This window comes from Parambassis ranga, chromosome 15 (assembly GCF_900634625.1).
Source record: "Parambassis ranga chromosome 15, fParRan2.1, whole genome shotgun sequence".
NCBI classification, from domain to species: Eukaryota; Metazoa; Chordata; class Actinopteri; family Ambassidae; genus Parambassis; species Parambassis ranga.
Window position 1 is genome coordinate 3,278,117 of NC_041035.1, and position 10,925 is coordinate 3,289,041.

The window sequence follows — 10,925 nt, forward strand, 5'->3', positions numbered from 1 at the left end:
TTTACAGACTTCCATCTGCAGGATAATCATTTATCATCTAAGGAACTAAACTGGACTTGAAGCAGGCTCATGTGAAACAATATTCAGAAACAGATGTGACGTCTGAGCTGGTGTAAAACATCTGGTTTTATTTCAAAGCAGAATGAACCACAGTTTTTTTTAGTAAACTAACTGTATCAGAAACTACAGAGGCCAGGAAAAAAACTCTTCTATTTGTACATGGATTGTAAAAACATCAGGGAAACAATAGCAAACTGTACGGACTTAAATTATCTAACCTATAAAGAATGCAATCTGTTGAAGGGACAGTAAAACATAAAAGTGAACAGCACTCCACGCACAAATATTTTTTTTTTCCTCTTTAACCAAGACACATTCCAAAACATCAAAAGCCCTACTGCGGTGTCACCTACCTACACCATCAGACAACAGTTAGAAAAAGACGCCCCTCAAAGCAGGAATCCTCACTTGCCGTCCAGCTTGGCCATTTCCTGAAGGTATATTCCAATGCTCTCGCTGTCGAACAGCACAAAGTAAATGTTTTTCAGAGAGGAGCTGGTGGACGACACAAAATGGTTGCAGATGGCCTTGAGGATGAGCTGAGCGGCTGTTTGCTTTGGGAAGCCGTTCCTGTGAGAGCGAGAGAGCAGTGAGGACTAATGTACAAACAACACAGCTGGTAATGGCAGAGATGTCTTTGTTAATGAAGGTGGAACAGATGGAGACAGGTGCTGCTTCTACTGTGGGAGGAAAAAAAATGGCTTCACAGCTGCAGCTAATGGCCAACTTGTCAGCCATGTGCAAGTACACACAGTCAGCCCGAACTGATGTTCAGTTTGGGAGGTTAGCAGTCGCTCATGCTGCATCGATGTAAACTGTAGGAATCCAAACAGGAGCCAATGGGCCCTTTTTATGAAAAGCCTTTAGCCTTTGTAAAGCTCAGGCTTATCATCTTATTTTGAAAGCTAATTATATTTTATAAAAAAAATATATAAAATATATAAAAACATTTTTTTTTTGAGATAAGAACATTTTTGGCATTCAGAGTCAGGTGTGACCCTTTGTAGGAAGCACAGTGTCGAACAGTCATGGTGTTGCAGCAAGGTCAAGTACAAGCCAGAAAACTAGAATTCAAAAGAGACGAGCCATTTAACAACCATTTAATACCAATGCTTTGTGTTGGATAATAAGGTGTAAAGTGGATTTAATGACACAAATAGAAGTGCTAAGTTTTGCTAGCGTTTACTACTACTAGGATTTAGAGATGGTTGCTAAGGCTTTCCTATTAAAATGCTCATCAACAGAGCATCAGGTTAAGCGTGACACTGTTCTACACTCACTTCTGTGAACCCTTTTCTTTGTTTGCTAATGTTCTTCTGGGACGAGGAACTGCAATGTGGATCAGCACCTTCCAATAAGTCTGATTATATGGATTTGTCCAGGATTTGAACCCAGGACCTCTCGCAACCTATATGAGAATGATATGCCTAGACCCACAAGCCAATAGAGCACACTCATTCGAGCTGTGTGTACATTAGTTGTTGAGGACTGAAGTGACTTTTTTTTCAGTGTACACTGTAAAAATTATATTTTTAAGGAAATTCTACAGACAGAAACTTAAGCCAAACTGTTTTGGGGTGGAAATAATTCTTTTTGGACTTTTATTTACTAGATAAGAACCTTCTGTGAAGTGGCATGTTCAGGCTTCCAAACAGCAGTAGCAGCTCATGCTAAAGGAGCACGGGTGTGAACACAGCTCAGGTCAGTACTCTCGAGTCCTGCACTGAGCTGACAGACAGGGTGCTGATGCTGGGTACATCTCCTGCTGTCAAACATGATGTCATTATGCAGACCTATAGCTAACAACAGTATTAAGGACAGTCCTCGTTACCCTGAAGGAGCCAGACAGTCATTTCATATCGTTTCTTATATATCAAGAGTAACATATTATATTAATGTTTATATAACAATGATAAGTAAATAGATGTAGTGATGCTCTGACTTGTGATGTGTGAAAGTGTAGCTCACCGTCCAGCAGGAAGTGAAGGGAAAGCCACAGACTTGAGCTTCTTCTCCTCTGCTGCTGAGAGGCAGTTCTTCACCGTCTTCTCCAGCTGGTCCTCACACTTCTCTGAGCCCCACTGAGGGATGTTACAGTGGATGATGAAGCGAGCCGCCATCCCATTGGCCTGGCTCACCGCCACTGTGGGATGCAAACACACACACACGTTCCACTCACTTAACACTCACATCACTACCTGTTCTCTTTAGGATGTGTGTATCCCAAACACACAAAAGGAAATAGTGCTGTTTATTTCTTTTGAGGTATTTATCATTTGTATCTGTACACAATTTGAATCACAACTAAAATACCTCTCACATCCATCAGGGGGCAGTTATGGATGTGAGAGGTATTTTAGTTGTGGGGGCAGTAATACCAGCTACCATGAAACACTAAGGAAGCTGCAGCACCCTTCCAGTTCATTACTTTCTCTATATTTTGTTGTTTTTTTAGTTTTGACAGAACATACATTTATAAACTCTGTTAATAACCAATGTCATCTACCTTCTATGGACTGATTTTGTCTCCAAATTTCATGTTGTCAATGTCACAGAGCACAGACATCTAAATGTCCAGACTCAGCTCACCTGAGCCAGTGGATGTTGGATCATACTTGTCTTGGTCTTACAATGACATTTCATACCTGCTGTGTATGTTAAAGGTAGGAGACTTCATTCTGATGCACTTTTTGTTAAATTAGTGTAACTTCTCTTTACAATCCGATAGCAGCCAATTAGTTCGGCAGTTTTGCTTTAAAAAGAAGAATATGAATCATCTGTGGAAGCTATAAAACTCTAAAAACATCAGCCAATCCTACGAGGCGCCCCTGTGCGTATAGTTGCTTGTTGTCACTCTCTTCCTGCTCTGCGTGCATCAGAGAGGTACGTGCATGATGGCCGAAGTCACAGACTGGTTTGGAGGCGTGGCTTCTGGGTGAGCTCCGAGAGAAAGGGGCGTGTGTTTACTTTCAAAATCTGGCTGACCCTCACTGAGTTTTCAAAATCTCCCACCCTACCTTTAAAGGAAAACTGTTAACTATTCAGAAAGCAGAGAGACACAATTTGTGTGCAAAGCATCAGTGTTATCCAGCTTCATGTTATTTAGAGAGAACAGACGATCACACCTTCAGGCAATATCACAGGCACCCATCAACCTGAGGTGCACATATTTGGTTTGAAGAAGAAAGGGTGTTGATAGCACATAGTTCCAACTCCACACTCAAACACAGAACCTTACTGCTAGACTCAAAATCCCCCCAAAAAAACCAAAGTTCAAGTTGACCTTATTATAATAGCCTACAATTGGAACTGTGCTCAGAGGGAATGGTAGTAATTATTTTAAATGTGTCAGACTGCTACAGAGCTGACACCATGATCCTGCATGAGACTTACCTGATGCCACTTCCAATGGCCCCTGTGCTTTCCGCAGCTCCTTCACTCCATCCAGGAACTCTCGGCCTCCAGCCTTCTCCAGGGCGTTGCCTGAAAACACAGCAGAGCAGCTGAGCACAGGACGGTGTGGGTCCTATGGGTGCTAACAAAAACAAAAACAAAAACGTATTCTCCTTACCCACTCCGTCTTTCAGGTCCATTTCTGCATTTGTTGGGTTGATTATTCCCTCTACTTTGATCGTTCCAATTTTGCTGATTTCACTCTCTGTTAGTGAAAGCTGTGGAATCATCAACGTGATTAAAATGACAGGATTCAGTTCCTTATCAGCGTCATGTGTCAGTATCTGTGTCCCAGTAGAGAGGCTGCATCCCTTAAAGGAAGTTCAGTTTACCAACCACTGGTGAGAACTTTGATGGAAATGCCTGTGGTCGATGCAGCCCCCCTGTGTGGACCAGGTGTTACCTTTTGTCCGAGGAACAGGCTCTTTGCTGACAGGATGGTGAATCCATCTCCAGGACCATCTTCCACTGTGGAGTTTGGTACAGACTCTTTGTCGTTGTCTGTGCCCTTTAACAAATGAGGAAAAAGCACACTTGTAAAATCAAAACATAAAAATCAATCCAGTAATCGATCAGAGTCATAACCTAAACCTCAACTCAAAGAGATCTTTAATCTGCTCTTGTGCTGGGTTTAACTTTAAGGGTCTTTAATTCGGGCCTTCCACTGTATGTGGAAAAAAGCTTAACCCTGAATAAAGATCATTTTGTAATGAGAACTAGTATCAAAAAGAAGGAACGCCCAGTCTGATCAAAAGAATTTCTAATAGAATAGAATAGAATAGAATAGACTTTATTAATCCCTTTGGGAAGGTCCCTCAGGGAAATTTGGGAAAAGAGATAAGGAATAAATGTGTTAACAGAAAAGTGCAATGTGTGTTTAGCTAAGATGCCTTTTATAGCTGCTACGAGATAGCATCATATTTGTTAGTGAGCTCGTGCCCTGGGGCAGTGTTTTCTCACAACAGTCTTCTTGTCTTTGTCTTGATGAGGTATTCAATGCAATTTTATTTGTGCCGTATTTTTTCAGCATTGTCTCTAGGTGCTTTACAGAAACTGGGAGCCTCACTCCAAAGCAAGCAGTTACAGCAAGGATGAAGCCCAACACAAGCAGGAGCGAGGGTAAACTCCCCTTAACAAGAAACCTTGAGTAGGTGATAAAAGGGGAATGTCTTGCTGATGGCCAGCCCAGAAGGCTAACATAAGCATTATTATCATTTAATATTTCCTTTCTATATATGTAGAAATTCCCCAGCTTGTCCATGTTGCTGCTCTGAAATCTAGCTTCCCGCCAAAACACATTGCTGCTTTAACCTTTTTTTCTTCCTTCACACTGCCTGCACTCCTGGCAGGCCATGCACTGAGCACTGAGATACACCGCTGGTCAGAGCTTCCATCTCTCTTGCAGCTCGGCTCCTTGTTGAGGAAGCTCCAAAACTCATCAACTTAAACATCTGATCAGCTCTACAGGCACCCAGACACTTTCCCGGAGCTCATATTTTAGACATGTCCCCTGTTTGGACATGTCATCTGTTTGGACATGTCATCTGCATGTTACTCAACTTAGTGATAAAAAAGAACTTGTACTGATCAGTCGGCTGGTTTTCAGTCTGATCAACCTTGACTGGTAACTTAGCATCTAGTTTGGCCCCCCATCTGACCTCTGTTCTGACTGTGCTGACAGTTTACTGAACACGGTTGCAAGTCTTGGATGGTGATCTATGATTATTCGATCGATTAATGATTCTGCTGTTGAAGTGGTGGTAAATAATTTCATACATAAACATTTAATAAATACGATTTTACTTCAGTGTAAGTAAAAAAAGTTGACTGGTGATCTTAGGTCTACAATCATTTAACAGTGGAGTCCGTTAATAGACTATAATGTTTTGTGTGCAGCTGACTGACCTTTGGCTTGCGGCCTCGTTTGCCTTTAACCTTTTTGATGGATTTGATTGGTTTCTTGGTCTTTGAGGGTTCTTCCTGTTTCTCTGGGACGGACGACTGGCTGTCCACTTTCACCCGGCTTCCCCTCTTCTTGGAGAGCAGCTCTGGGTGGATTCGAGGCAGAACCCCACCGTTTGATATGGTCACCCCCCTCAGAAGCTGATGGAGAAAGCATTTCAGAAATGAAGAGAGTGATGATGCACTGCACTACAACATCTGATCCACTGAAGTGGATGGCACCTTAGTACAAATACAACAAACAGCCTTTCAAATATTTGAACGCTGCCCTCTGTGTGAGCGCTGTGTGTAGTGATGCAGGTTAAAGGTATACCCGATACCTGATCCACCTCCAGATGGCAGATAGACATGTCTTCATTACTTAGAGGTCATGCTGGGAGCCACTTTACCACCACTTACAATCAGACATGAAAACGGGTCAGGGGTGAAAAAGGGGTCCTCCCCCAGGAAATGTTTAACTTCCTAGATGCCATTTCCTGCATTCAACAAGTCATTAAACATCTGTTAAATGCTCTCCTTAGTTGTGTTTTAAGCTGGGAGCACACAAACATGAACAAAGAACTTTCTTCTCGCCCTGAGCACTTGTCCGGCAGCTCTCGCAGCCTGTTCCCGACACATGGCCGTTTTCACGTCATACGCCATATGGGGTTTTCACAGTTTAACGTCATACGCCGTAAAGCGTTTTCTAATATTCTAATGATCTCCGCCCTATAACTTGCTCAGCCACTAGTTCATTCTTTATCAGCCTATCAGCAGAGAAGAAGAACGGACCGCACTGATTCAGCACCGACCTCCTTTGCTGTTTATTAGAAAACGCCGTACGGCGTTATGAGTGGCCGTTTGGAAAACACCGTACGGCGTATGATGTTAAAGTGTAAAAACACCATACGCCGTATGAGGTGAAAACGGCGTTTTAAGTACTGGCAAAATGTGATATGGATGGCTTGCGATACAAAGCAGCCGAGCAGACCCCCCCCCCCCACCCAACACACATTTTTTTTCTCATTGGATCTACAGGATTCACGTAGGTCACCTATTTTGGTTTCAAAAAGACGACTTTCGCTGAAAGGTGAGGGATTTTCATGTCTGTACAATATGTTTGTATTTATTACCTGTCACAGAAGACATTGCGACTACTCATGAATAAAAACAATGATCAATAATTAAAATAACTCATTCTAAATCATTTGTGTGTACATATATCGGTTCTTTTTCCACAAATTCTTGCGGTTCAAACACATTTGGGTTACCTGGTTGAGCTCCTCGTCATTGGCCACAGCCAGCTTGATGTGCCTGGGAGTTATTCTGCCTTTCTTGTTGTCCCGTGCTGCGTTTCCTGCCAACTCCAAGATCTCAGCTTAGAGGACAGAGAACAGAGAGGGGAAGCCCATCAGACAAACTATCGATGTGTCCTGCCATTTAAATGCTTTGATACTGTGACCTGGGTGAATAGTCGTTTTTGATTGGTTGTGGGCTTCATTGATATTTGATAAAGAACACTTTATCGTCTCATTTTAGACACTGCGTTTTTTGATGCTTGCATTTAAAGACCGATCCAAAGATTTTACAGGGTTATGGGATTCTGTTTTCAAGAGAAAAAGAAGCTAACTGATGCTGAAGAAAACTTTAATTGACAGGATGTCACGGTTGCTAAGCAACAGTAGCATCTCAGCATTTCATCTTCTAATCACCAATAGATGGTAACTGTGAGACACAAGCTCCAACAGTTGGACCACACTGCTACTCTTTAGTAATAGTCTTATCACAGCCAGATCATATAACAAAAATGCATCAAAATACAAAAGACAATCTGTGATGTCCATTAATAAGAACAAATATATAATGCATGATATTAAACACATCACAAAAGTCAAATTTACTCAATTAGAATTTGAGTGATATTTGTACCTGAGCTGAAATTCTTGTCTTGGCATTCACTGCGGTCACTTTTTTAACTTGGCAGTATGTTTGGGCTCTTTTTGACACAGTTTCACACATTTATATATTAAATATTGATTGTACAGAAAAATACTATATACAGTGACGCTGATACCAGCCTACCTGCCAGGTACTCAATCACAGCTGCCATGTAGACGGGCGCCCCCATGCCGATGCGGTATTTGTGCGTGCCGGTGCGCAGGTACCTCATCATCCTTCCCACAGGGAAGATGACACCCGCCCTGGATGAACGGGACAGCTTTGTGGCCTTCTTCTTCCCTCCCCTGGCTGACATCCTGATCTGGACAGCCAGTGAATAACAAACACAACATTCAGTGTGCTACACTTACAGCACCACAGACAAATTATACTGTATAGGTGCTGTGATGATTAGTTCTCCAAACAGAACGTAAATAGCATTTGAATCATTTTGTTTTTGTGTTCAAAATATTATTAGCAAGCAGCCATGTAATGGGCTCATGGTGATGCATGATCATCCTGCATAGTCATGTTGTATTGTCCAAGGGTTTGTTAAAGTACAACTGCTCCAAATTATTAGAAATTGGTGCAAGAATAGCACAGTGAATTTAAAATGGCTAACCTGTAGGGTCGAGGGTTAATAATTATACAAAATGATTACCACACTTGCAAAAAATGTTGAGTTAGTGAGTTTATGTAAACTGGTTAATATTTATACAGAACGTATAAAACAGGTATAATCACACAATTTGTCTTGTTTCAACTCCATTGTGTATGTTTGCAGCACAGGGTGGAGAATCGTAGCTGAATAGTGAGCTGTGAAGTAAATAAACAATGACCCAAACACGTTCCCTTTAGAATATAACTCTGACACAATACAACCTGCCCCTGACGCCTATTACCTAGCAGAATACAACATATAATTATATATATAGAAGTCTAACCATGATACAACATTCCTACCAGATCTGCTACACACTGATGAGAAAGTGATTGAGTTAGTGAGGGGCAGCCATTTTTTTTTACATCCATGTCATGACAAAACATCACGTTCACTTGACAGCTTGACACCCTGTTGATTAGCATTTAGCCATATTTTTCGAGTGTTACCTTGCGAAGTTACATTATTATTAGTAGTAGTACTATTATTATTATTATTATAGTTCTGTTGTTGTTGCTGCTGCTGCTGTCTCCAGTCATATAGAACTAGGCCTTCGTTATACTTTAGCAAACATGTGCACTAACTGAACAGTGTCTCGTTTTAAAGACAAAAAAACATACGTCACATACTGCCTGTTCGCGGGGTCATAACACATTCCTCTCGGTTTTTCCGTTCCTCCCTCTTGTTATAAGTAAAGGTTACCGGTTCACCTTCACCCCGACGTCTCCATGTAAACAAGCCGCAGCAGTGTGATAGGCTGCGGCCTGCAGCGGCTCGCTCACTGTCTACATGTATGCACTAATTCACGCACGAGCTCACTGCTGCCGTTAAAGGTGGAAGGATACCGAGAGGTGAAGCGGAAGACGGGAATGTGACCGGAGCCGCGCAGCGTACCGAGCCTGACGTTAGAGCTAGGCGAGCGGTCCCGTTCCAGGCGTAGCTGCGCAGACGGTAAACAGGACTGTTCTGTTATAAAACATTCTTTAACGGCGTGACACGGTGAGACCGGCTCACGCCGCTGAAGTGCATTTATTTATTCATACGCACCCCCCCCCCAGCCTCCACAAATCTACGAGTCAACGGTCGCCTGATGAGTCCGCGCAGCGTTTAGCTAGTTAATGTATTCCGCCACGCACTTTCGCCTGCTGTTCAGCAACAGAGATGTTAAACAACGACCCATTTCTTTAAACAAGCCCCCGCCCGCCGCCTTCTTTTTCCATGTAGCCTCCAATCCTCTGCATGTGTGTGATCACATCAGACATGGAAAGTATGGAGAGCGTCCCCGTCAATCCGGATATGCGCCGAGGCATGAAAAATGAAAAGCCCCCAAGTTTCTACCTGTTTTGTCCTCCTTTCCAGGCGAGCCCGAGATGCTCCTGCACGGTGACAGACTCTACGTTTTGTTTTGTTGTTTTTCTTTATTAGCTGTCCTTGCGCGTAATCCCAACCTCAGACCAGAAAAAAGCCCACAGAGCGAGCAGGAACAGCGTAGTCTGGTCGGAGGCTGGCTCTGTGCTACTGATGCTGCAAAGGGGAAAAATTCAGCGGAGAGAAAATCCAGTGAAAACGCCCCCTGAATGTGGCTCCAAGAGGACTCACCGAGGGTAACTGTGTTTGACGGCAAAGCAAACATAAACAGAAGGTAATTCATATTAATGGCAGAAATCCAAAATGGAGACCAAAGCAGTGTCTGATAATGAGGCCTCAGAGTTGTCTCACTTTATTTCTGTCTCACAGGCAGCGCTGCAAGCTCTCAGTGATCAACAGTACACGAATATCTACACGTTATAATAATAATAATAATATCACGGTTCATACAAATAATAATATACACTCATAATGAAGAATAAATTAAATAAAACTGTATAAAATCAATATAAACAAAGCCTAAATAACAACAACTTACGACAGTGTTATGTTTTCTTAGATTAATTTGATTCTTCCAAACATACACTTCTGTTTTGGTGTGTGAGGGTCAGGTGGTAGAGCAGTTGTCTAATAATTGTGCGGTTGGTGGGCAGATTAGGATTTCTTATTTGCATTTATTACACTGTATATGCACCCGTTGTATGTCGAGCCATTGCCATACAAAGTGTCAGAGATTACACGTGAAAGTGGAAAAACATTTAACCTGCTGCTGCAGTTAGTAGTTTGTGCACATGAACTTGAAGCAGTGTAAAGGACACAGAGTAAGTAGAAAAGCAGAACAGTTCTGTAAAATAATAACACATAATTTCATCCTTCAGTATCACTCACACATGACGGTGATTAAAGAATCAGTAATAAGGCTTATATGTGTAGCGTTGTGTTAAAGTGGCCAGACCTGTTGTATATGACAGCTTGAGACTTGCTAGCACATCCCACATTATAATAGAATGAAACAAGTTTTTTTTCTTATTTCAATAACAAAATAACCTAATTGGCTAAATTAAGATTAAGATTTACTTTATTTTTCCCTGTGGGGAAATTAAGTTGTATAGCAGCATTTTAAAGGATAAATAGAATAAACACAAGCAAAAACTCTTATATACAAATACACACAGCAACAAAAAAAGAATAAACACACTGTTGGCTACTAAAAGCTCAGAAGAAAATGCCTATCAGCTCCACCTCCAGTATGATCAGCTCAGTTTTAGTCTCCATGTCTGAAGTAAACAAACAGAACCTGGACACAGAGGCATAGAAATCCCACTTCTGACTAGTAGTCTGTGTACACAAGTGTAAATCCTCAGAGTAGAAGCTTAAAACTGCTCTACTGTGGCGAAATTTGAAGAAACCAGACATGTAGGTGTTGGGGACCTGACGACATATCAAGAACGACTCCACTGAAAGATGTCAACTTGATTCTAAAATAAAAAAAACTCGAATTTCT

General features: G+C 41.9%; 1 protein-coding gene across 4 annotated transcripts; it reads right to left on the reverse strand.

The window, feature by feature from the left end:
- Nucleotides 1-107: 107 nt before the first annotated feature.
- macroh2a2 (macroH2A.2 histone) lies at nucleotides 108-9,583 on the reverse strand. 4 transcript variants are annotated; one of them, XM_028423789.1, is made up of 9 exons: nucleotides 9,392-9,583; nucleotides 7,537-7,714; nucleotides 6,726-6,832; nucleotides 5,419-5,616; nucleotides 3,917-4,021; nucleotides 3,632-3,731; nucleotides 3,454-3,543; nucleotides 2,029-2,203; nucleotides 108-630 (listed from the first exon to the last, which is right to left on the reverse strand). In XM_028423789.1, the coding sequence occupies exons 2-9, from the start codon at nucleotides 7,706-7,708 to the stop codon at nucleotides 465-467; spliced, it is 1,113 nt and encodes a 370-aa protein (XP_028279590.1). In that variant the 5' UTR covers nucleotides 7,709-7,714; nucleotides 9,392-9,583; the 3' UTR covers nucleotides 108-464. The 4 variants fall into 4 exon arrangements, with proteins under 4 accessions (XP_028279590.1, XP_028279593.1, XP_028279592.1 ...); XM_028423792.1 differs by lacking the exon at nucleotides 9,392-9,583 and adding an exon at nucleotides 8,948-9,233; XM_028423791.1 differs by lacking the exon at nucleotides 9,392-9,583 and adding an exon at nucleotides 8,674-8,926.
- Nucleotides 9,584-10,925: the final 1,342 nt, after the last annotated feature.

Coding starts and splice junctions, on each gene's coding strand:
- macroh2a2 (XM_028423789.1), bottom strand. CDS start 7,708: ATGTCAGCCAGGGGAGGGAAGAAGAAGGCCACAAAGCTGTCCCGTTCA. Junction 2,204..3,453: donor GCCATTGGAAGTGGCATCAG/GTAAGTCTCATG, acceptor TGCATCCCACAG/TGGCGGTGAGCCAGGCCAAT. Junction 631..2,028: donor CCTTCACTTCCTGCTGGACG/GTGAGCTACACT, acceptor TCGCTCTCACAG/GAACGGCTTCCCAAAGCAAA.